Raw genomic sequence first — 25503 nt, 5'->3', positions numbered from 1 at the left:
GTAACATACAATAACATATTTACCATAAAAAAGATTTCAACCACACTGAGACATTACTCTATGTGGAAACCTACCAGAATACTTACCTAAATATTTCTGATGAGCTTTCAGGGTCATGAGTTGTTTTTATTTCTCACCCTGAATAATTAAATCTCTCCCCATCTATTGTATAAGTATGTTTGTTGAGTCACGTTGTACTTTATAAAAGAAAACAGGATAGGAGCATCTGTTTTCACATGTGTTGTCTGTGTTTGTGTGTTTAACATTTTGCAACTTAAAGCTGTCTGGTGTCTTTAATGTAGTTTGAGAAAGAGTATATAGAGCCGCTGGCATAAAATGTCTTATAGCTACAGCGCACAAGTAATGAATTTAATTGGTTTTGAATATTTTTACTGTTTTCATTTGTAGGATATTTGTCAAATATTCCAACTTTACAAACAAAGTGACATAGCTTTAGCTGCAAAGGAAAGGCCAAAAAAAACAAAAACAAAAACAAAAACAAAAACACAAAGCCACAGAGAAAGCTTTGAGTTGGCTTTAAATAAAAAAGGGTGATCTGTGGGTGGCTTTTGGGACACAATCATGAGTTTATCAACCCTCATTGAGTCATCCGGGTGACATCTGACCCCAGGACACATCTCTGAGGGTGTCCCAGTGCATCCTAGCAGATTACTTTCTATACCCACTGACATTCAACCCGTGAGTAGATTGATATTTTTGACATCCTACAACTAAAGTAATAGTTACTGCTTCAGTCTGCGGTAAAATTTACTTATGACAGGGTGTTGTAGAAAGATTACCAAGAGTCTGGAATGAGAAAAAGTATATAAAGTTTATTACAGGAGAATTACTGAATACAGAATTCAGTAATGAGAGAGGTCGTCCTGACTTGCGTGAAGTCAGGAGAGACTCTGCCCAATTTATCAGAGAAAAACAGTTTTATTCAGCAGCTGGTCCCCGGCTGAAGGTCAGTCTTAAAACTGATAAAAGTCAGAGAAAGGAGACTGGATGGCGCCACTCTCCTTCCAGTTCTCACCAAAACAGGCTGGTATCCTAAACAACTATTGGTTTCTATTGCAGGTGTGCGTCTACGAAACCAGTCCTAACTTTCCCATGTCCAAGGTCTGGAAGAGAGTGGTCAGTCTGACCTCACACAAGCTTCACAATAAACCTGCAGAAAAACAGTAACTTCAGTATTCTGTAAAATGAGAACACACTGTATGAAAATGTAACAGTGAATGGATTAACAATACTAAATAAAGAAAGAAAACTAAATATACATGTGGTTATTATATGAGTATATATGAGTGATTACCTGCAGGAAGATATCTTTCATGGGGGTGTCCATGTTCGCTCCTCGAGGACTTCTGTCCTGCAGGTCTTGGATGTTTCCTGCTGCAGCACCTGAATCAGATTAATGGGTCAACATGGGTGGGCAGAACTCTATAACAAGCTGTTGAAGAGCGCTAATTAATTTGAATAAGGTGTGTCGTTGCTGGGAAACATGTAAAACTTGCAGGACTGTAGCCCTCGAGGACCGGAGCTAGACACCTCTGAACTATGAAAAGATTTCTCCCAAAACTTTTTCTTTCTTTTTGTTGTTGATTTGTATTTTATCCTCAGATTGGAACAAAAATGATAAAGTACCTGAAATTTGGTGTGAATTCTCAGTCATCCAGGTCATGATTATCATGAGAGCTTAAAAAAGGGCAACAGGACTTCTTATTTTTTGGATTCAGAAGCTTTTTCAGTTCTAACCGTAGTGGGACGTTCTAGCTTATAAGCATTAAAGGAACATTCACGTTACAGGTCATGTGATGTCGCTGACTCATCTAACCATTCTGTTAATCATTCGAGTCATTGTCGCTGTGAATTGTTTACCTGTGTGATTAAAAGTGTTGTGGTATCAGGGTGTCCATGTTATTATGCAGAAAAGAAGTATCAGTGTCAGTCGAGCATTTATGGACGTAAATGGGACTCTCATAGAACTTCTCTCATCTCTCTTTTGAGTGCAGCTGATGACTGTTTCAAAGAATTTTTTTCTATTTTTCATCAGCAACACAAAACAAGGTTCTATGTTAGGAAACTGAATAATAAATTGGTTTTATTTTTTACTGATGTCATACAGTTTTATACGTTGTATATCTGAGCATTTTCATAAATAAGATTGTTTGTTAGTAAATGACTGACTGGGACATCATCGGTCATATTAACCCATGGCTGGACTGGACCATGTTTGATCCAGCACACAGACAGCAAAACAAGCCAAATCGGTATATCTGTAACCCGTTGGTGTGTGCTTCCATGAAGAGTTTTTTTTTCCACACTGTGAAATTTCTTTACATTTTTTAAAAATAAAGTTAGATATATAAATAAATAAATATTGACAATCAAGAATAGAAATAAAGTGAACAATAACAACATTCAGTCTGAAGTTTTAGCAAATCTCACCTAGTTTTTTGTTTTTTTGTTTGTTTTTTTTACATTCAGAGGCTGTTAATGGCAAAACTTTTCTAACCAACTTCCTGCAAAACAAACACCAGAGACAATGTGATATTAAGAATGAATTCTAACTAAGACAAAAACAAATGTTTAATAAGCAAAATAATAAAACCCAGTTTTTACATTTGTTTATCTCCATATTTTTAAAACTTTTTTTTAATTTATGTAGTAAACAACACAATCCTAATTTTTCATTACAAAAGTTAAAAGTTTACCCCTCCAACATAAATACAAACCTTTTTGTCCTTTGGCCCTAAGCTTTGTTTTGCTGTTGTTGTTTTTACATACCTTTTCTTTTAAGTTCTTTTTCCTTTTTCTTTTTTATTATTAAGAGTGTAATTCCAACATGTCAACAAACTGCGAACTTATTCATTTTTTTTTTTCTGGAAAATGCGATAATCGATGAGATTAAAGTGACTAAATTTTAATCAATATTGTTTGCTGTAAAATATTTCGTTGACTATAAAGTTCAGCTCTTTAACCACAAGATGGTGATATAAGACCATTTAATTAAACAGGTCAAAGTAGTGACCCTTAGTGGCCACTAGATGGCACTTTTTAACGCCATCAATCAATCAACCGTTACACGCTCTGTTACTTGATATCCTCATAGAACAATATAACATTTCCAACTATTATAACTTCATGTTGTGTATCATTTGGACAGTTGTTCTTCATTAAGCTCATGGGAAGTAAGACTAATCCTCAGTCACAAGATCATCCTCAATTAAAAACAACTGTAATTCCAGGACAAGGTTTCCCATAATCTTTTTTCTGGGAAGTAGTATTAGTAAGTAGTATCTTTTCAGAAGTCCTGATCCAGTCAGCAGCTATGACATTCCAGTTACTGCACTAGGTTCATATTCTTGTTTTAAGATATTCAACCTAAAATAGCACATGCATCATGTTTTGTAGTTTTTCTACAGCAAAATATTAACAAATCCCCTTAAAATACAAGTTACCAGTGTCCCGAAGCTGCAATAAAAAAAATGGTAGTCAATTTTCACGTGTGAGTTTTTATTTATTTATTTGTTTATTTATTTGTTATTGTTTTTAAAACGTATTCCTTTACTAACATGTTTGTGTTTTCTTCATACCATAAAAGGGTCAAAATAAAATAAAATAGTTAATAAAATTTTATCAATTAAAAAAACTGTATGAATAAATAAAAAGATTATTCAGCCTTTAAAAAAATAACAAAATTAATGTTCAGCACATATTTTATTACTCAGAGTAATGAATAGGTGATAAATTAGTAATACTTAGTTATCTCTAAAGGAATAAAGTAATGTTGTAAAAATCTTTGTAAAATTCTTTAAAACAAATTGAATGAAAAATACAAGGCTCACATTGGAAATGTAAAAAAACAAACAAACAAAAAAAAAACAAACAAAAAAAAATCACTCCTTGAGTGAATTGAAGGAAATTTAATGACAAATGAAAGCAAGGCGCTCTTTGTTTAATGATCAAATAACCAGTTGATCAATGAACCAGTCTACATGTGAGATACTTTCTAACTGGTTCAAAGCATCTTGACTGCATTGTTTTGCATAACAATAAACAGGCAGTAAGACGAGACAAACAACCCAGACTTTCTCACCTGAGTTTGGCTGTTTGTCTCCACTATCACATTTTTTTGGTTTCTATCTTATTTTTTCTATACTTTAAACAGAAAACAACTTCAACATTACAGCTAATATACTAAGAAAAAGCAGCTAAAAGACATGCTGGAAAAGGGATTAGAAAGCATCTTCATATTAATTTAATTTCTTGTTGGTGATCATCTTTCTTCATTATCTGTGACCGCTCTAAGCATTTTATGTTGAGCAGCTGGTTTGTGAAATGCAGCACTTCATCTAGAGAAAATGTAAATCACATGGGATACAAATAAAAATGAATGAACATGCATGACACTCTATGTATATGGATAACTGCATTGTCATTGAAATAGAAATGAACTCAGTTTCTGATCCATTTTGAAGAGTCTCCACTTGGGTTCATGTACTTACAGTTTGTTTGTGTGGGGCTACATAATTATACAGCTTTTGTTTTCCTGGGATAGTGAACAACTTGGAGATGTGATGTCCATGACCTTTTTATAAAAATTGATCTCTGCTTTTCATATTGAAAATAATTGAAAAACAAAATAGAAAATTACATTTTGATCACAATGTGACGCTAAAATATATTCATATTAAAGCTCTCTGCTTACCTTCCAGATGTCATGTTGTTCATTTTGTGAGATGAAGAACACAAACACTATGAAGGAGGTGACAACCTGTTTAAGTTTAATTTGGTTTAATTGCAGTCAAACAGGGTGTGAAGTGCTGACTTTTTGGATATTTTGCATGTCATGATAGCACATGCTTCTACTTGTTTGGTACCAAGCAGGCAGTTTCAGCTGCAGAAAGACCTGCAGCTACTTGGAAAAGTGAAAACAGAACAAGTATGTCTATGAACACAAACTTTTTAAAGCAGATAAAACAATATGAAAATAACTGGGGATGGAGAGATTTGCATTCTAGTGTCAAACATTATGTTTCCTAACAGAATAATTTAATTAAAGATTGTATAAGTAGCACTGCTGATTGTAAGAGCATGAAAGTAAACTTCCTAGTGTCCAGTGTCCTTCTGTACTCACAAACTCCCTCTTATAACAGATGACATAGAAACTGTGGTTGCTATGGATGGCTTGTCACAAACTTCCTGACAGAAACTGAAATAGACTGAAGCAGTCCTAAAAGAAAAAAAAAAGATAAATATTACTCATGAAGTATTATTTTGCCACAGTTTAACAATGACAACAGACATACAGCATGAAGTCTGTGAGCCATTACTGAATCTTTTCAGAGTAAATCTGTGAATCTGGGACTGAGGTGTTGTGAAGGACAGAGCTTCCTTGGCAACCATTTCTGGGCTGACTGCTATCATGTGACGCGATGATGCAGCCAGACGCTGAGAAAAACAGAAAGAGGGAGACAGCAGCGGAGTGTGTTTGTGTATGAGAGAGAGAGAGAGAGAGAGAGAGAGAGAGAGAGAGAGAGAGAGAGAGAGAGAGAGAGAGAGAGAGAGAGAGAGAGAGAGAGAGAGCACTGCTGATGAGTCAGTGGAGGCTGATTCTGATGTAATCCTCCAGCCCCTCCCTCTCTACAGATCCACTGCCTACATGGCTGCTTCCAGGTCTTCATGTCACCGCCTGGTTCTCCATAAAATATAAGAACCAGTTCTCTTCATGAAAACAAAACACTCTTGTTCACAATTAAATATCAGATATTTGTTTCTACAATTATATTTGCTATTTGTCAGAGAAGAGATGAAAACTAACTACAACAGCATCTTTCAATCAATCAATCAAATGTTATTTGTATCGTCTTTACAATAACCAATAGGTATTAAAAATGCTTCACAGCAGAGTCATAAAAAGTACATAAAAACATAAAATAATTAAAACAACACATAATATTTGCAGAAAATCCATTTCAGGATATCTTCACATTTAACCATACAAATTTGATTTAAGATATTTAAGTTAAAGTGTCTGTAAATGTGTGTTACAGGTACATAAATTTGGTTCTACTTTGTCAAAAATGAACATTTCAGATATCAGTAGTTTCACTTTCTTTAGAGACCAAAATGAAACTTTCAGTCCCTACTTTCATGTTTTTGTGGGATTTTATTTACATAAATGTGTCTTTGGAAAGTTTACATAAACTGGATTTAGTCAGCCATAATACAGCAGGGTTCCTCACAAACCTCAAAACACACACACCAACATTTGCTATGGTAACGTAGGATGGTCTGTTTTGTATTCCTGTACACTCGAGTACTGGTCTGTTCCCCATGAATGAATGAATGAATGAATGAATGAATGAATGAATGAATGAATGCATTATTGTCGTTGCATGTCAGCATACAATAAAACTGCATCATTTCCTTAAAAAAGCAACAAGCAAACACCCCCTTCCTCCTTCCTCCTTTGTATCAATAACCGCATCATTGTACAAACTGTTGGAAGTTATTGTCTTTGTTTTGTATAGTTATTCCATTTTTGTCCTAAAGGCTAATACTATATTGTCAATAAAAGATTCAGGTATGCTGCTCCGCCTGGTTGGAATTAACTGTATTTACCTGGATCTAGAGACAGTCTGACTTAATGAATTCAGCTAAATTTAAACATATTGGAGGTAAAATTTCTGGTTGTAAATGTTATGACTGACCATTCTGCTCCATTTGACCTGGGTTGCATGCAGTGATTACACATTATAAGTTTTTTAAGCTTTTAATCTGTGAAATTATCATGTTTTATCATTACTTTGTGTAATATTTTGTGTATTGTGTGTGTGTGAAACTTCAGCTGACGCCCTAATTTTGGGGATTTTCTATTTTTTTGGTGAAGTAATGATTTAATTAAATATTCTTAACAGTAATTTCATACAGCCAGCTTTATTTCTATTTCTTTTATTTCTAACATTGCTATTCATGTGTAGTGTGATAGACTTTCACTTTCATTTATCCTTTATTTCATATTCAGAATGAATATTGTGGGTATGTGTCAAGAATCATTCGGAAGAGGAAAAACTTTCATTTCAGATATCAATTATTCATTTGGTTGTAGTTCTGTTGTATCTTATATACATGTGTAATTTTTATGTGTAGTTTGAACTGTGACTGGTACTGTAACAAAGACATTTACATATATATATATGGGTCTGTGTTTTAAAGTAAAGTGGTCTATTATCAATTGACAACAAAGTCTACTTTAAATCACCACTTTTGTGTGAGGACTACAAAAGACGCCACTTAAATGACTGAATTATGTGTGTTTGTTTTAAGTTTTTATAATATAAAAAAGGTTTATAATAGATTCAACTCTACTTAAATTAAGTTTAAATAGCAAATCATGTATATTATGTTTACTTTTCCTTGTTTTGTATACAGTTTGTCATAAGTGTAGGTCCTGTTTCATGAATCCACATAACAACCCTTCCATAAAACTCTGCCAATAGCTAGAAAACCAAACTGTTCTGTGGTGGGTAAATATAAAAATATTGTTACAAGAATGCAGCTTTTCTTATGTGTATCATGAATAATGGCTTGAACATAATACAGTACAAATTTATTCAGTATTTTTTGGATAGATAAATAGACAAATATGGCCTAGAGTCTGGTTTTAAGCTCTTTTAAAATAAAAACTCTTCTAAAGGTACAAATAGGTAAGGTGATTGAGTTAATCAAGTTCCTGACACATAGATGACTGAATAAGCTTATTTTTCAAGATTTCGTACATTTTATACATTCCTGTCTTAAAACTGAAACACAGTTATTTCTTGATTTCTACTCAGCTTTTAGTATTTCCAGCATATTATATTTACTTGTTTCTCTTTTTATTATAATGAATTATCAGTTATTCATGAAACACTCAAAGTTTTGGCATGGCAGGGAACGGTGTGTTGTTTTCAGATAGATAGATAGATAGATCTGCCATTCTTCCTGTTTTATTCTGAAACCAACTTTCATCAGTTCCCCTGCAGCTGAATCCCACCTCCTTTTCAGTAAACGCTGAAATGCAGGAGCATTTTTCGTGTGATAAATCTGCTCTTAGATCAGCCTCTTGTCCTCCATGCATTCCTGGCAATGTAGCGTCGTAAGATGTGCGCATGCGCAGTATTTCATGTTGCGAGACAGTTTCGACAGCTGTCGTCATCGGAAGAAAACAGATATTCAGATATGTTTCCAATTTGGGACAGACTAAGATACACAACCTATGAGGGAATACTGCGATCACATATGGATGGTAATCGAATAAGTTTGGGCGATGGCGCAATCAATAATACTAAAATCGCTTTGTCACGTGTTTAGATCTGACCAATTGGAGTGAGCCAAGTCCAACGGAGAAAGTATGTTCTTTGTTCGAATATTTTGCCAACTTTTTAAGTATGGGCCCAGTGTCTAGAATCAATCTGACGACATGGACATGGATGTGCTGTTTTCGAGAGAAAGGACGAGCTGTGGATACATTTTATTGCAGTCTTTGAGGAATGCCACGTGTTCTGATGTGATGAACAGTATGTTCAGGCTTGTGTCATCACATGACTCCCCTCCCCCACCCCGCGAAGGGAATGGGGGAAGAAGGCGGACATGTTTAAGGGAAATGTGTTGGTTAAAAAGTGTCGAGGTGGAAGACAAGAAGCTTTTGGGAAGAAAGGTTTCGCATTATTTTGGAATTTACAAGTGGAGAGTTTTTTATTTTAATTTCTATTATTATACGTAGAAAATGTTTTTGTTTTGGGTAATTTAATTTTCCTTTTAATTTCATATATGATTAACTAAATTTAACAGCTTCAATCTGTCAAAACTGTAGTGATATTTAATATCGCATGGATTCATAAGATAACTTTCCATCGTTTATTGGGTGACATTGTAGAGAATTTGTAACCTTGGTGTGGGGGATGGGCGCCAGTGGTTAGGTAACCATGTTGTGTGGTCGTTGAATTAGTCGCTCTCAGATCAAAACGTTTTAGTTTTGCTAAATATGTAGCATATTCTGTAAGTTATTGTATATTTTAAGAATGGGTAAAGCTTATGTAATAGTTTAGTATTAGGAATTTTTAGGTAACGAAATATAACATTTTAACCGCCTCTATCTGTGCTCTACAATGCAGTTAAATCAAGTTTGATATGGTCAACGTGAATGGAGGCCGAGGTCAGAGGGAAACTGCTGTGTCATTCAGTGGTTGTAGGTGCTTGTGTGACCCAGAGAGAGTGTGTGTATGTGTGTATATATATATATATATATATATATATATATATATATATATATATATATATAATCTTTAATCCTAAAAGTTAGCCTCACAGTCAGATGTTTGGCTTAAACCGTTTCTATTTAAGATTTTAGATTGCCATTAAGGCCTTTCTTTTTTCATTTTTTGGGGGGGTCTTCTTAAGGCGTCATCTTTGTCTGCGGCAGATAATTTCGTTAATATGTTTGTGTTAATCAACTGAAAGTTCCGTGTTAGTGTATTTTTCCTATCATTTAGGTTTTCCGTCTTTGAAAAATCGATTGCAATAGTCTTTATTTCAGTGCTCAAAGATGGCGGCTGTGCGCTCTTTCTAGAAGAAAGAAATGCGGATATTCTGTAAGTGGAGCTCGTGAGGGAGAGGCTCTCTGAGGGAGAGGGTGCGCGTGACCGAGTTGAAGGACCAATAGGATACTTGGTATTTAGACTGAAAGCCCGCGTTCCAGCTCTTCTAACCAATCCCTTTCGTCTCCTTGCACACGTTGACGTAATGTAATATGATAAAGAGCAGGGCGGCTCTCTTGCGTTCGTTTTTTGTGAAGCATAATATGCGGGAGCCAGTTACAGGCACAACATCTGTATTGGTACATTGGAAGGACCAATTGTGTTGTGCAATATCCGTGACTGGTGTAAAAATTATGCGTATAGGTTGGCCTTAAAGATTGTTTGTGGAGCTTGAGCATCATATAGGCGTGGTTACTGTGATAGACATCGTAAACAGCGAATGAAATTTTGATGGGCGGAGCCATATCAAAGTAGTCTATCCAATAAGGTGGATCGTTGGTCTATAAAAAACCGGGTGTAGTCTCTCAGTCGCCATTTCAACCTAGTAATAAGAGGGAACTTCGCTGTGGCGGGGAGCGGAGCAGACAGACGCCCGGAGACGGATCCTGGTTTTGAATCTTTCTAAAAACAGAATCCGGATCCATCCTGATGGATATGGCTGTTAACCCTCCGCTTGACAGGTATCTACCGGTTAAACTGACTCTCAACTTTCCATCACAGGGATTATTTTAAAAATCTCATGGTTTATTTCCTTTATATCGATTCTCCCTGTGTGTGGTGTAATACGCCTGGAAAAGAAACTGGACATTGGATATACCTCAGGGATAAGTTGGAGTCATTAAAAGTATCAAGAGCGCCATGTATATACTGGAAATGAAAATATATTTAGGTTAGGTAAGACAAGCTGCAATTGTTGATCGCGCTATACCGGCGCCATCTTCGGGGCGCCCCTGCCGTTGGCCGCTCTCGCAGCTTGGTAGTCGGTATTAGCATTGCTAGCATTAGCCACGCAGACCAAAGCTTTTACATGATGGGCGCATTTATCACTCTGCCTCATTGGGACAGGAATCGATGTGTCCAGGCAAATTAATTGCCGTCAGTTTTGTTCATTTTTTATTTTTTGTCTTAGGTCATGTAGCAATGACAAACTTGCCGTAATGAAATAATGTAATATTATCCATGTAGATGTGTACATGTAAACAATAAAAGTTTATTTTATTGTAAATTGGTAAATGAACAATGTAGCTGCAGACGCAATAGCACGGCAGAGGTCTGTATCTTCCAGGGTCGGTTTGTTGTGGTAGCCATGTGGCGGCCAGGGGTTGTTTTTCAGCAGCTCCATTCTGCGTTTACATAACAGCAGTTTCCGTTAGCATTCCTACCACTCAGACATTGTTTATGGCTAGCACACAAATATCAGCCACCGTTCTTAAATGCTGTTATCCGTATTTTAAAAGCAAACCTTGTGCTCCCTGATAGGTTAAGTTAGTGTTGTGTATTTTAAGTGGTTGCCTGGTTACAGGTCTCAATATCACTCTAGTCAGACTACATAGGACCTTTCTTGGTCGTAGAAGTTATTTTATTGTGCTTATGCCTTCACCAATGTGCCTTAATTTTTTGTTTTTATACATTTTATTTATGTAAAACATTGACTCCCAATTTTATCTACTAATGTTCATTTCTTTTATTTCAAATCTAACCTTTGTTGTGTAAATGATTACTTTTCATTTTTAATAATAAAGTACACTTACTGTCAAAAGAGTTTCCAAAAGGTGTATCATTCAAGACGACTGATCAAGATATTCATCTCATATTTCTTGGTTGTAATATTAAAATTGGATTAAAATTTTATTTATATATTTTAAACCAATCGGAAGTTGTACTTGCCACTTGTAACCCTGTGATTAAAGGAGAGAGATTATAAAACTAATGTTGACTAGATTTGCAAATATACTGATTTTATTTATACATATATGGTAAATAAAATGAGCAGATGTATTAGTTTCCAGCAGATGAGCCAAGTTGGTGCTATGGTGAGTTCAGATTGTGAGAGTGGGATGAGAAAAGTAGTTTCTCAGTAAATATAAGTTACTGTGCATGCAGTGGTGAGAATTTTTCTCAGCTGGTTTGCAGGGTTATCTGTAAAGTATCTTGAATTTAATGTGAAACATTTTTGGAGATTTGTGGCATTACTGTGATTCTGACCACATAAGTGTTGACTGAACACAAATGAAAAGTCAAGTTGGATTTTATTTTTAGAAAACTACAGAAAAGTAAGGAAAATCAAAACTATACAATCAGCACTTTTTTTTTACTTCATTTTGAAGTAGCTTTAATACACATGGGGAACAGTGCTTTATGTTTTTGCCTTAATGTTACCAGGTCAAGTAATTTTTACTGTTATACTTCCATACAAGTTCTTCAAAGATGTAAATCACATATTGAAGGTGTCTTTTTTCCCTGAAGGACTCTGCTGGAGGAATGTTTAATAAAACCCACGTGCTACTAATGATGCAACAAGAGTAAATCTCATTAAACTCTGAATGACATTTCTGTAAAGTTGGTATAAATGTCTTCAGGGCGTGCGTTGGCCATCTGATGGAAAGCTTGTGTATGTCATTACTGTATCATGGCAGCTGGAGCTCCACCCACACGCTTACAGAGTTTTTTCCACACAGAAGTGGGAGGTGGAGTTTAAGCCGATGTAGTTTGCTGGCGAGACAAAGGTAGAGAAGAGGAAGTAGCAGTTTTTTCTGAGCTGAGAGCTGATTTAGCAAACGTACGAATCAGTTCACTTCAATGGCTGCTGAGACTGCGTGTGTGTGGCAGGGCAAGCATGATCGGTATGTGTGCCAGACAGGTAATGGTTTTTAATCATGGTGATAAACTGAAAGCTAGACGTTTCAGTTTTTAATTTTTAAGTGACCTGCGCTACTTACGATATTCAGTTTGGAATAAAGTGTAAAAATAGCATTGATTTGAATTTTGTTGCATCCCAGCAAATGTAATAAAATGAAAAAGTTTAAAGGTTTTGGTTGAGGTCAGGAGTTGTGTTCATTATGGGACATCCCTGTAAAAACTCAAACCATAGTCTTTGTTTCTGAACTGTGCTTCCCACAGCTCTCATTCTGGGATTGAGATCGGCTTTATGGGAGTCATGATGGACCACACATCTGGCACAGCTGGAAAGCGCATCCGAAAACCCTCCCTGCTCTATGAGGACTTTGAGAGTCCTGGGATGCCCCCCCTCAGTCAGATGATCCATTTGGGACCCCCACTGCCCCCAGTGAAAGACCCCAGCCGACAAGGGAGGATGACCAACCAACTTCAGTTCCTACAAAAAATTGTGCTCAAAGCTCTGTGGAGGCACCACTTTGCCTGGCCTTTCCACGAACCCGTGGATGCTGCCAAACTAAACCTGCCTGTGAGTATGAAAGTCAAGAATATTGAGAATGTCCATGAAACTAAATGGTTCCCAACACTTTTATAAAGAGACATTAAAACTATTTTAGTTTCACAACAGGTTTTTAGATTTCTGAAATTAGTCCTTAAAGCATTTATCTCTTTCCAGGACTATCATAAGATCATAAAAACTCCCATGGACATGGGCAGCATTAAGAAGAGATTAGAAAATAACTACTACCGCAGTGCGAGCGAGTGCATGCAGGACTTCAACACCATGTTCACCAACTGCTACATTTATAACAAGGTAGGTCAACCTTTGGATGTGCATTAAAATATTTAATCCACTACAGCCAGCACTTCATGTCAGTTGCTACTGAGAACCAGGGGTTATATTTTTACTGATGTGACCATTTTGTCCATGTTTTCATGTTGCAGCCAACAGACGACATCGTCCTGATGGCTCAGTCTCTGGAGAAGGCGTTCCTACAGAAAGTGGCTCAGATGCCCCAGGAGGAGGTGGAACTGGCTCCTCCCCCTCCACGGAGCAAACCAGTAAAATCTGGCAGAAAAGGCAGAAATAATGCAGGTGTGCAGATGTGTCAAGGCATTTTACATACATGTACATGTGTATATATACCGTAGAATTTCAAGGTTATATTATTTTATGTGCACATTACTGAAATTCTTCTTTTTTTTTTTTTTTTTTTTTTTTTTTTTTTTTTCTTTTTTCTACCCCCTTCCTCTTTCCCAGTCTTGGGAGGAGTGACAACGGCTCATCAAGTTCCAGCCGTCTCCCAGTCGGTGTACTCTCCTCCCACCCCAGAAACACCCGACTCCATTCTCTCCACCCCCCCACAGACAATTTTGACCAAGAGCATTACCCCCACGCTTCCCACTGAACAGAGCATCCCTACCATTACAAGCCTGCCCCACACACAGCCCACTGCTAAGGTAATTTTAAATTTGTCTTTACGTTTAAGTTTTACTACACTGATTAAATAAAAGCCACAGATGCAGTTCGTTCTGACCCGCATCTTCTCTTTTAATCACAGAAAAAAGGCGTGAAGCGGAAAGCAGACACCACCACCCCAACCACAGTAGCTATGCCCATTATGAGCACCATGGGTGTCAGTGGCATAGGTCTGGGGATGGGAGGTGGGCATGACTCCCCCCTCACTCTCACCTCTCTGGGTATGGACCACAGCAACAGTCTGGGAATGAACCAAGCCCTCAGCCTCAGCCAGGGCATGGGGATGGCCATGGGTATGGGAAGCGGAGCGATGATTATGGGTACCAAAGCATCAGCAGCGAGCCGGAGAGTTGTGAGTGGACGACCCATCAAACCTCCCAAGAAGGACTTGCCAGATTCCATTCTGCCGACGCCGGTGCGACGCAGCAAGCTGAGTCCTCAGCTGCGCTACTGCAGCGGGGTCCTGAAGGAGCTGCTGTCAAAGAAGCATGCAGCGTACGCCTGGCCGTTTTACAAGCCTGTTGACGCGACGTCGCTCGGCCTCCATGACTACCATGACATCATCAAACAGCCTATGGACCTCAGCACCATCAAGGTATTTGCCTTCATGCATGCAGTTAGAACAGGCTTATTTTCTCTGTCTTGTACTGAACTGCATCAGCAGTTTAAACATAGCATTTACTTAAACATTCTTTTGCATTTCAGAGGAAGATGGACAGCAGAGAGTACCGCGACTCTCAGCAGTTCTCTGCTGATGTCAGACTGATGTTCTCCAACTGCTACAAGTACAACCCCCCTGATCATGATGTGGTTTCCATGGCCAGAAAACTCCAGGTAACCTGTGTATTCAGATTATAGGATTTATTATTATTGTGGCTTTTAGGTTTAGTTTTCTCTCTGCTTCCTCAGCTCACCAGTGTTGTTTCTAACGGGTTGATTCACACTCTGCTCTTTCTTCTTCTAGGATGTGTTTGAGTTCTGCTTTGCTAAGATGCCAGATGAGCCTCCTGCACCACCAAGCTCCTCATCGTCGTCCTCCTCCTCTTCATCCTCATCTGAGAGCGAGCTCAGCAGTGACACTGAGGAGAGCGAGAGCAGCCCGAGCTCCGACTCTGAGGAGGAGAGGGCGAACCGACTGGCAGAGCTGCAGGAACAGGTTTGTACTTCGCCCACAACACGCGTGTACCACACATGTTCACCTGCAACCTGCTTGAGGTGCTAATGTTGCTTTCATCTGTGCTTTTCTCAGCTAAAAGCAGTACACGAGCAGCTTACTGCTCTGTCCCAGGGCCCCATAGTCAAACCCAAGAGAAAGAAGGAGAGAAAAGACAAGAAAAAGAAGAAAAAGGTGGAAAAAGAGAAACATCGGAGGATAGATGATGACCTGCCTTCAATTAAACCACCTAAAGCCCCCAAAATCACCAAGACTCCCAAAGCCAAGCCCAATAAAGCAATTGCATGTCCTGTCATGCCGATTAAAAAGACCCAGAGCAAGAAAAACAACAAGAGCAAGTAAGTAGTGACACCTACTGGACGATGTAGGAACTGAACGTATTGGTACATGTTCAAGTCTCTTGCATCGTCTTTATTCTTACAATCCTGTCTTTTCCCGTTTTCCTTCAGATCCAAAAAGACCAGCATGATGTTTAACATGCCCCAGACCATGCACGATCCCATCGTGAGTCACTTTGACTCTGATGAGGAGGAGGACACCGCGCCCATGTCGTATGACGAGAAGCGTCAGCTCAGCCTGGACATCAACAAGCTGCCAGGTGAAAAGCTGGGCCGTGTCGTTTACATCATCCAGTCCCGAGAGCCGTCGCTGCGAGACACCAACCCCGAGGAGATCGAGATCGACTTCGAGACGCTGAAGCCGTCGACGCTCCGGGAGCTGGAGAGATACGTCATGACGTGTCTGAGGAAGAAACCCCGTAAGCCATATGGTGAGGAGTTAATGAAATCTTAAAGTCTTGGGTCCATAATTGGGCAGATGAGCTTTTCAGCCTTTAAGCAAAGCAAATCAGTGGCCTTTAAGCTTTCAACCCTCACACTTTTTTATTTTTTCTTCTTTTTTAAAATAATTTAGTTGCGTATCTTGACTTGTTTAGTAATCTTAGTGTTTGCTTGTATGCAGCGAGTAAAAAGGACATTGCTGGCAAATCACGAGAAGAGCTCGCTCTGGAAAAACAGATGGAGCTGGAGAGACGGCTGATGGACGTCAGCGGTCAGCTCAACTCTGGGAAGAAGCCTCCAAAGACCAAACGTAAGTCCTCCATGCTCCTTTCTTTATAACTAATATAATGTACTAATCAAACTACCTGTTCTTAGTTTAACCTGAACCAGAGATGAAGGATGTGAATCACATGGTCTGATCTTTTGTTTACTGTAGCCGAGAAACCGGCGTCGGAGACCCACACCCAGCCGTCACGTCTCAGTGCCAGCAGCTCCTCCTCAGACTCGTCTTCATCCTCCTCTTCATCATCATCCTCAGACACAAGTGAATCAGACTCTGGTTGAGAGACGGATTGTTCCATATAAAAAGGGTCATGTGACCCAGGGTTTTCCTTCTGCCCTTTAAGTGGACTGAACTGTTGCAGAGCTACTGATGATGGAGCTGCAGGGTCAGAAGAGACCAGCAGAACTGGTCAGACTTGTCTTGGCAAAGCCGGATAGAGAGAGATGGGGCTCTCCCTGAGCTCAGCTCGTTCATCCCGTCCTGGACAAAGCAGAGGACGGATGCGAGGGGAGGCGGGTGATGGGATCATCTAGCCATTCTCGGGCGGAGCGAGGGAATCTCCATCTCCTGCAAATAAAGATGGAAGCATACGTTGGAGGGATAAGGGTGCTACTGCCAGAATATGTCTAATTTCTGGAGATTTTTTTTCCCTTCTTGCCATGCTCCCTGTCTTTATGCTGTATATATGAGGTGTACAGTTATATAAATATCTTTCTTTTATAAAGAAGCATTTTATGGAGCTAATTTATTCCTCATTGTGGGGAAGATTGACCTGGCGTGGGCTGAGTTGTGTGTTTTTTAGTTTTTTTTTTTTGGCGTGATAAAGAGGAGAAATGAGCGGATGTGTGTTTGTATGAATGTGTCATGTATTTGTTTGCATGTGTGAGATCTGGCACCACAAGTGCATCCTTGTGAAGTTCCTCATAGTTTTGACGCAGGCTCTGAAAATGGCTGCACGCAGAAGCACCTTGGTTCAGTAGAAAACAGAATGCATGCAATACAGAGGAGCCGGCGACTTCACCGCATCCTCCGTGTACAGAAACGTGTCATAGCTTCAGTTTCTACCTAGATTTTTCTGTTCCCCTGTTGGCTGTTTTTTGTTTTCCATCTATTAAACATTTTCTATAAACATGTTGCTTTTTTTATTCTTTGTGACCAATCTGCTAATAAATTGTGAGGACGTGTCTTGTCCATTCACCTGTGCCCAAATAACATCTCAGTTGTTTTGATTTCTTCAGTCATTAAACTACAAGTTTAACAGAAAAAACAAGATTCTTTCATCAGGATTTGAGTTTTGTGGCGTCACTAAATCTAAAGAATGAGGCCTTTAAGCTCTTTGGCAGCTGGAAGTTTAGTTTTGTGTTTTATTTGTGTGTTTATTTGTGTGATTATCAGCAGTAGTAATGGTGGGTTGGGAAGAGACGTTTCTCTTGTTATTGGCAGGTCAACAGTTTGTTCACGCTGATGAAAACATGGAAGTGGCTTATTAAATTTTGGCATTCAGTAGACGATAGATGGTTTAATGTTCTAATGATGCACTGTTTTGGTGGTACTACTAAACTTCATTTTAAGTGTGTTCTTTTCGTTTTGAGAAATCAGCTGTGGCTTGAGCTCTGAGTTTGTCTACGAGTTATTTATTTAGGAGGATTTTAAAGGAGATGCTTGTTTCGTGGTATTAAAAGCAAAAGGTTTTTAGTCAGTTTGAAATATGCACAGATTAACTGTCAAGATTGTAGAAGTGTACATATTTTACAGTCTTATTTGAGCATTTTGTTTTCCACTAGGAGCGTAGATTTCCTTTGATTCCTTTGCTTGCTGGTTTTAGGAATCAGTACTCCAGATGTCCATCTTTCTCCTCTGAAGTTTGTCAGAAATCAAAATGCCTCTGTACTCCTTTCATCTGAACATCTGTACATAAATAAAGTGAGATATGTTCATCTTTTCACTGACTGGCAACATTTCATTTACAGGTGATTTCATTTACTCATGCAACTTGGTTGGATGAGCACTGTGGGAGCAAACATCTACTGTCACAAAACTGAAAATTAACTTGATCTGGAGGAATAAATAATTATCCTCAGCTGTTTTGTTATACTTTGTAAATTCATTAAATCCATTTTTATTAATAACCAGTAATTATGACGTTTAATTTATTTAAATAGTTTTCTAATCCTCTGAAAACTTCCAAATTATAAATATGTAAATTAATAATATAATAATGATAATGATAATACAGCTTGTTGACATTGCAGAGAACATGGTTGTATACATTTATTTCACCCGTGAGAATTTTTTTTGATGTTTTTTGTTTGGATGTGATGCAGAAGCTGTTCAGCAGCTAATGGGAGGTTGGTTGAGATGAAAATATTAAAGGGGGTAATTCAGTGCAATGTGTATATGATAGTTGGCGAAACAGGACAAAATACTGTGGAATAGTCAACTTTTTAAATCAAAAACAAATGATAATACTTAAAACTTGTAACTCTCTAAAAGTTTTAATGAATTAATCACACATTTTTAATGTGACTTAAGTCTTAATTTATCTGTAACTTAAAATCAGGCAAGGATACTTGCTATGAGGGAATTCTTGGGTTAAGGATTAAGTTGAAGGCAGGAATTTAAAATCATTATTTATATGTTGGCCTATATATTTTATTTTTTACCTCTTATTCAATATTCTTTCTTTGTCATGGTGTTAGACTGAAGCTACAGTGGCTTCAAAAACCAAATAAACTCTGGTGTTAACAAACACAGTTAGGTTTATTCACTAAATCATTAAACAGTTAAGATTTAATAAATAAATAAAATAATAGAGGATTTATTATCCGCGATATCTGCCATCTAGCGGTCGAACTGAAAACTACAACAACATAAATCCATCATGGCGGCCGCCACACGGCTCATATCAAGGTTGACACTGGTTACTGGTAAGTTTTATTTACTACGCAGCTTCTTCTTTAGATAGATGAGTGGTACTGTTTTTGTTAACATACATATATATTTTTTTTAAATGTTGTGATAATTGTGGTCATTAAAAACCGTGGCAGTGTTACCTCAATGAAAGATACTCCTGAACTCTGGACTCACCTTGGAAAGTTTGACACAGTTAAAGTTTCTGTTCATTCAACACGACAAGGCTTTGCTTCAACGTTAAGACCTGGTCGAAATTAGTTTTTAAAATAAAAGTTTTCCAAGCACTTTTCCGTTTCACTGTTTCAAACAGTGTGTTTATTGTTTGCTTGTCACCAGCACATTTGGTTCATTGAGTTTCTTTCAGTCACTCTTCCACATTCCTCCCTCTGCAGCTATTTAATCTCAAATAAACTTAGGCGACAAGCTGCCGAATTCTGGTCGATTTCCTCCTTTCTGTTCAGGTGCCTCTGTGATTTTTCCGCTCCTGTCTTCCCAGGAGGAGGCAGCGGGATTGGACGGGCGGTGTCCCAGCGTCTAGCCTCCGAGGGCGCCTCCGTGGTGGTCGCTGACATCAGCGAGGAGTCAGCTACTGAGACGCTGGAGAGTCTGCAAAGTGACCTCAGAGGGCAGGTTCACATGGCGGCCACAGCAGATGTGTCGTCAAAGGAGAGCGTAAAACAGCTGGTGACGAGTATACAGGTGTGGAAAACAGCTGGAATCCTGCTATGAGTGTTGCACCTTTTCTTCTTTCAATCCTTTTGAGTTAATGTCCTCTATTTCTCCAGACTCGCTACTTCCAGCCTCCCTCTGTATGTGTGCACGCAGCAGGCATCACGCAGGACGACTTTCTGCTCAACATGGAGGAGGAACACTTTGACAAAGTCATCCAGGTTAACCTGAAGGTAGCAGCTCTATCCTACGGAGGCTCAAAGAGACTTGAGACAGTATTTCTGTAAAAAAAAAAACATCTGTGCAAATGGCCAGAGCAGCATCAGTCATACATTATAAAAAAAGTCTTAATCCATTTTAAATCTTTAACAAATTTAAAATAAGTCTAGAAATCAAACATTCCTTTGACATTACAACCATCATGTATAAACCTGCATTTATGTTGAAAGTGAAGTCTAAATATTAAATGATAAATAAGGATGAGGAGATTTATTTGATCATCTTTCCCTCCAGGGTTCATTCTTGGTGACTCAGGCTGTTGCTCAGGCTCTGGTAGCCTGTGGAGCTCCAAAAGGATCCATCATTACTGTGGGCAGCATTGTGGGGAAGGTGAGATACGAGCAGGCATGGCGGAAATGATGTGTTTGTTCCACATTTTCAGTATTAAGCTGAGACTTGAAAAATGTTGTGGAAAAAAACTCCATAACAATGACTCAGATTTCAAGATATTTTCAGCCTTGATTTGCTTATAGTTTCTCCTCCATGGAGTTTAAAGTGACCAAGTAGAAAGAGTCAAGACTAAAATGAGTTTCTGATGAAGAGGGTAGTCATGTCAGATACAGGAACAAAGTTTAAAGCTTTGTGATCAACCTGAAGGACATCACTTTTCGTCCTGAGAGCCACACATAACATTTGTTTTAAACAGCGACACCACCTGATGTTCTGTTTCTCTGTGTGTGTTTGTGTCGATGTTTGTAGGTTGGAAACCTCGGACAGGCAAATTATGCCGCCTCTAAAGCTGGAGTTGAGGGTTTAACCAAGACGGCTGCCAAAGAGCTCAGCAGGTGATAAAACGATGCAGCTGGAGCACAACGAGGCACATGGAGATGGTAGGATGTAAAAAAAGAACTAAAGCTAAAAGTAATTTCCTTCTTCCAGGTTCGGGATTCGGTGTAACTGTGTGTTACCAGGTTTCATTTCAACTCCAATGACGGACAAAGTACCAGAGAAGGTCATCAGTAAGGTACAGTACAGAAAACCTAGATTTAACATTTCATCTGTCAGGACTGAAATCAGAACTGGTGCATAATCAGTCATGAAGCTGATCACTGCAGACCACACAGCTTCTAACCTCATTAACATCTGTTTTCTGTCAGGGAGAGTGAATTCAGTAGTAACACGAATTCAACTACAAATGATTTAACACTAGAACGTTCTCTATTCCATAACTACTAAAACAGCCACCAGCAGTCATTTAATTACCTACATAAATATACTGCTACAAAAATATTGTATTTTATAATATTATAATCAAATAATGTTTTACATAATAAACTGTTAAACAACAATTGTAGCCCAAACATCCCCCTTTCCACATCTGCCTCTAACTTGGGTGTTAAAATGGACCCTTGCCTTACTTTTTACACCAACATCAAACGTCTCTGTAAGACCTCATTCTTCTACCACAAGAACATCGTCCAACACCCACCCTGGCAGATGCAGAGAAGCTCGTCCATGCCTTTGTCTCCTCCAGGCTAGATTACTGTAATGCACTCCTCATCGGGATCCCTGGCAAGAGCATCCAGAGACTGCAATACATCCAGAACAGCGCTGCCAGGATCCTGATGAGGGTGCACAAGCAAGATCATATCACCCCCATCCTGAAAACTCTTCACTGGCCCCCCATCCCACTCAGAATAGAATACAAGGTCTTCCTCCTCACCTACCTTTGCATTCATGGACATGCCCCTCTTTACCTGCAGGAACTCCTCACACCTCCTCACAAACCCTCCGTTCTGCAACCACAAACACCCTCAAAGTTCCCAGAACCAAGCTACGTAGCATGGCTGATCGGGCCTTTTCAGCTGCTGCCCCAAGACTGTGGAACACCTACCAGACCACCTGAGAAGTCCATAGTCTTTAGAAGGTTTTAAGCAAAACTTGAAAACCTTCTTTTTAAAAAAAAGCCTTCTGCTAAATAGTATTTTATTGATTTATTTTATTTTATTTTTTTATCCCTGTTTTCTGTGCTATACAAATAAAATTTATTATTATCTATTATTTGTCACAGAAATGTACAAAATCTAAACATCTATATGCGTAGTCTAAAAATTAGTAATAAACGGAATTTAACAGGTGGAACAGTCTAAGTGATGAAGAACACACAGACAACATGAAAAAAGTCAACTACCACGGGTTATATGAAGGCAAGAATAATTATATTATCATGACTATCCGGACTATTTACTGTGAGGCTGATGCGACTATTTTAAATTAAATACGACTTTTTACAAGCAGCAGCAGGTTCAGATCACCGCTCTTCTGCTTACAACTCCTGCACACACTGCAGCGTCTGAGCTGTTTTTTTTTTTATTCAGCTTCTCAGCACCTGGGAACTCCTCCTTTTAGGAATCTGCAGCACCTTTGGATTGTGCTGCAGTCCACGTTGCCTTGCTGGTTGTTTCCATCTATAAACTCTGCTCTAAGTTCCTCTGCCAGCTGCTCCAGAAACTTCCTTTGAGCTTTTTAGGTGCCAGTGCATTTCTTCAAGCTCCAGGATGTAGTAAAATACAGCAGTGGGTCGTCTCTGCACACCACCCTTTACAGAATATTTCCACATCATCTGATCCATAACATCAGGAAGCCAAACATAGAACAGGGCAAAATCCGGTTTGGTCAAATTAACCTCTTGTGGCCAAAACAGGTGGAAACCAGAAGCACTCAGAGAGCAGCAAACCAAACCAATTTAATTTTGTTTCTGCTAATGATTGTTGGCATTATTGTTGAGTAAGAAGCTCTAATGGCAAATTATCCCTCTCTCTCTAGCAAAGAATCCTTTAAAAAAAATCCTGAATCCAGGCAGCAAACTAGATCACCCCCAAAATCTAATGACTTGTTCCTTATTTAATTTCTAACATTTCCTGAAAATTTTAATCAAAATCCGTCCAGAACTTTTTTAGCTGTGTTGTTAACAGACAGACAAACCAACACTGCCAAGTACACGACCTCCACCTTGGCGGAGGTAATGATATTTCCTCTGTCCTTTTCATAATAAATATTAAACATAGTTTTAATAAAAATTAACATAGCTTTAGGAAAATTAGGGACCATCAAGGATTTATGTATTTACTTGATGATGTTATTAATTATGCAAATTTCAAAATGGTGAAAATGACCGCGTTGACTGTTCTAGTGTTAAGAAGCCAGTCTTAATAAAGATTTTGCATGTTTCTATAAAATTACAGTTTTTAAGATTGTCATTAAAGTAAAGCAGCTTTTACTTTCCAAACATTCAGAGTTACTTCAGCCAAAGTCTAAAAAAAAAAAAAAAAAAAACTAGAGTAAATCTGGCAGGATTCCACATGTCTGACCTCTAGTGGAGGATTTTGGGTTTGTAGGTCTGGATTTAGTTATCTCTCACCAACTTAAATGTTGACATAAATCCTAACAAGCTTCTTTGCATCATCCTGTTTATCTGACATCCTAAAACATGTTTCCTGTTGTGTTTTGTGTGTTTCAGTTGACGTCTCTGGTTCCTCTGGGAAGAATGGGCGAACCTGCAGGTGTCTGCACGTCTTTACTCTGAGTATCAGGTTTTTTTGGGTTAATTAACCCAAATTTTAAGCTGCAAAGTTCATTTGGCTGTTTTTATCGTTGTTTCCCAGCATCTGATGTGATTTGGTTTGTCTGTCTGTCCTCCAGAGGTGGCTGATGTTTGTGCCTTTCTAGCTTCAGATGACTCTCGGTACATCACCGGAGTCAGTATCGAAGTGACAGGTGTGATTCTTTGAAAGCTTTTTAATGTGATTTATGTTACTTATAAACTCTTATTAAGTATACAAACACACAGAGTTTTATTTGACTTCTTTCTGTCTTCATCAGGTGGGCTTTTCATTGGCTAAATGAAGCCTGAGTGCAGCGATGAACATCAGCAGGAGACCAACGTCTTCGTCATTAATTTAGCTGTTTGGTTGTGGTTGTGTTGTACATGTGCTGTACAGTGTGTTTTTGTACCAATGAACACATGAATATAAAGTTTTTTTAGGTGAATGATTCATGCATCATGTGATAACCTTTTTTATTAGGATATAAACATCTGTTAAACATCTGTTTAACATCTACACATCGAGGCCGATGCTAAAAATGCTGCCACGTATCTACAACTTTACATTTTCCTCCGAGTGCCTTCGTGCAGTTTGAATGAATTGATGGCACAACGATGGCTTAGAAAGAGCTGAATTCATTTGAAGTTGTGATCATTTAGAAGCTACAGATGAGAGATTAAAATATTCTCTTATATTCCCAAAAAGGCTTTCACTTCTATATTTGTTAGCTTTAAACTGGAACGCATCTTCTTACAGGCTCTGCCATAACCTCGTGGGCATTTTCACCGTATCTTGAATAAGATGATGACGTTGGATCTCATGACACAGCGTAACATGCAAATCTGGTTTAAGAAAACATTCAAAATATCAAAAGTTACGACAGTTAATTATGTTGCTTATAAGACTTAGAAGGAACTGTTTTGTGGCACTGACTTACTTTGGGATACTTGAAGACATGTACGAGAGAAAATTAAAAAAGGGGATAACTTGTTATAGTTTTTATTTTATTCTTACATAATAGAGCCGAGTAGTTTGTATTATTTTATGAGGTGAGTCAGTTCAGGTGATCAGGGTTACTACACATGTAGAAATGAACACCTATGTACATTTAAAATAACTTCTAGATCTTAAAAAGTGACTCTAATCATAATGTGAAATATTGTATGTTCAGTTCCAGATACCTGTGATTAAATGTTTTGTGGTTCGTAAGTTCTAATGCTAAAATTAAATATATGTGTAAATATGTAAAATAAATAAAATATAATGAAAAAATAAAGTTAAAAATTATATTTATAAAATATTAAATTTGAATAAACATAATGAAATACAAAATATATTTAATATATGTTAATAAAGTTGATCTAAGAAATATATAAAATGGATCAATCGTATAAATAAATTTGAAACAATTTCTTTATAGATTAATTTTATAAAATGAATATATATTACATTTTAGATGTAATATATATATAAATATAAAAAATGTGTAAATAAAATAAAATGATGTAAATCTGTAAGTGAGGTAAAATACTGTTGAAACTTCACTTATTTTTTTCTAGAAGCTTCTGATTGTTCATAATATTTTTTTTTTAAAGATCATTAAATGTAAACATCATGATAGTGTACTTGTTCTTTTTGCACTAAAACAATGGGGAAAATGTGGTGTTTTCCTTATTTATAGGTTATTACGCTGTTATTATACTGGCCTGGAGTTAAATTTGGCTAAATGTGGCTCCTGGACTAAAATATAAATTGACACCCCAGAACAGGGGTACAGGTCTGAAAATGTATTCTTCTGGGGGTAAAATGTTGAGAAAAGTTTGAGAACCATTGCTCTGTTTGTTGTCTGTGTGCTTTTCCCAAATAACGCCGATTGTTGCCTAAAAAGTTGTAAAGTTT

General features: G+C 37.9%; 2 protein-coding genes across 4 annotated transcripts; both read left to right on the top strand.

The window, feature by feature from the left end:
* Positions 1-8130: 8130 nt before the first annotated feature.
* brd2a (bromodomain containing 2a) lies at positions 8131-18140 on the top strand. 3 transcript variants are annotated; one of them, XM_042011692.1, is made up of 12 exons: positions 8131-8740; positions 12679-13011; positions 13159-13296; positions 13428-13578; positions 13744-13943; positions 14045-14557; positions 14668-14796; positions 14927-15118; positions 15212-15474; positions 15586-15905; positions 16097-16225; positions 16352-18140. In XM_042011692.1, exons 1-12 carry the CDS (start codon positions 8471-8473, stop codon positions 16477-16479), a joined length of 2766 nt encoding a protein of 921 aa, XP_041867626.1. In that variant the 5' UTR covers positions 8131-8470; the 3' UTR covers positions 16480-18140. The 3 variants fall into 3 exon arrangements, with proteins under 3 accessions (XP_041867626.1, XP_041867625.1, XP_041867624.1); XM_042011691.1 differs by having other exon boundaries at positions 8135-10267; positions 12708-13011; positions 15586-15893; XM_042011690.1 differs by having other exon boundaries at positions 8135-10267; positions 12708-13011.
* Positions 18141-19045: 905 nt separating this feature from the next.
* Positions 19046-24052, top strand: hsd17b8 (hydroxysteroid (17-beta) dehydrogenase 8). The gene is made up of 9 exons (XM_042011740.1): positions 19046-19125; positions 19608-19810; positions 19897-20013; positions 20294-20389; positions 20759-20844; positions 20939-21023; positions 23520-23562; positions 23702-23776; positions 23882-24052. The coding sequence occupies exons 1-9, from the start codon at positions 19080-19082 to the stop codon at positions 23899-23901; spliced, it is 771 nt and encodes a 256-aa protein (XP_041867674.1). The 5' UTR covers positions 19046-19079; the 3' UTR covers positions 23902-24052.
* The last annotated feature ends 1451 nt before the right edge of the window (positions 24053-25503 follow it).

This window comes from Melanotaenia boesemani, chromosome 17 (genome assembly GCF_017639745.1).
Source record: "Melanotaenia boesemani isolate fMelBoe1 chromosome 17, fMelBoe1.pri, whole genome shotgun sequence".
Lineage (NCBI taxonomy): Eukaryota > Metazoa > Chordata > Actinopteri > Atheriniformes > Melanotaeniidae > Melanotaenia > Melanotaenia boesemani.
The sequence above is the reverse complement of the archived record's forward strand: the minus strand, read 5'-3'. Positions and strand labels throughout refer to the sequence as shown.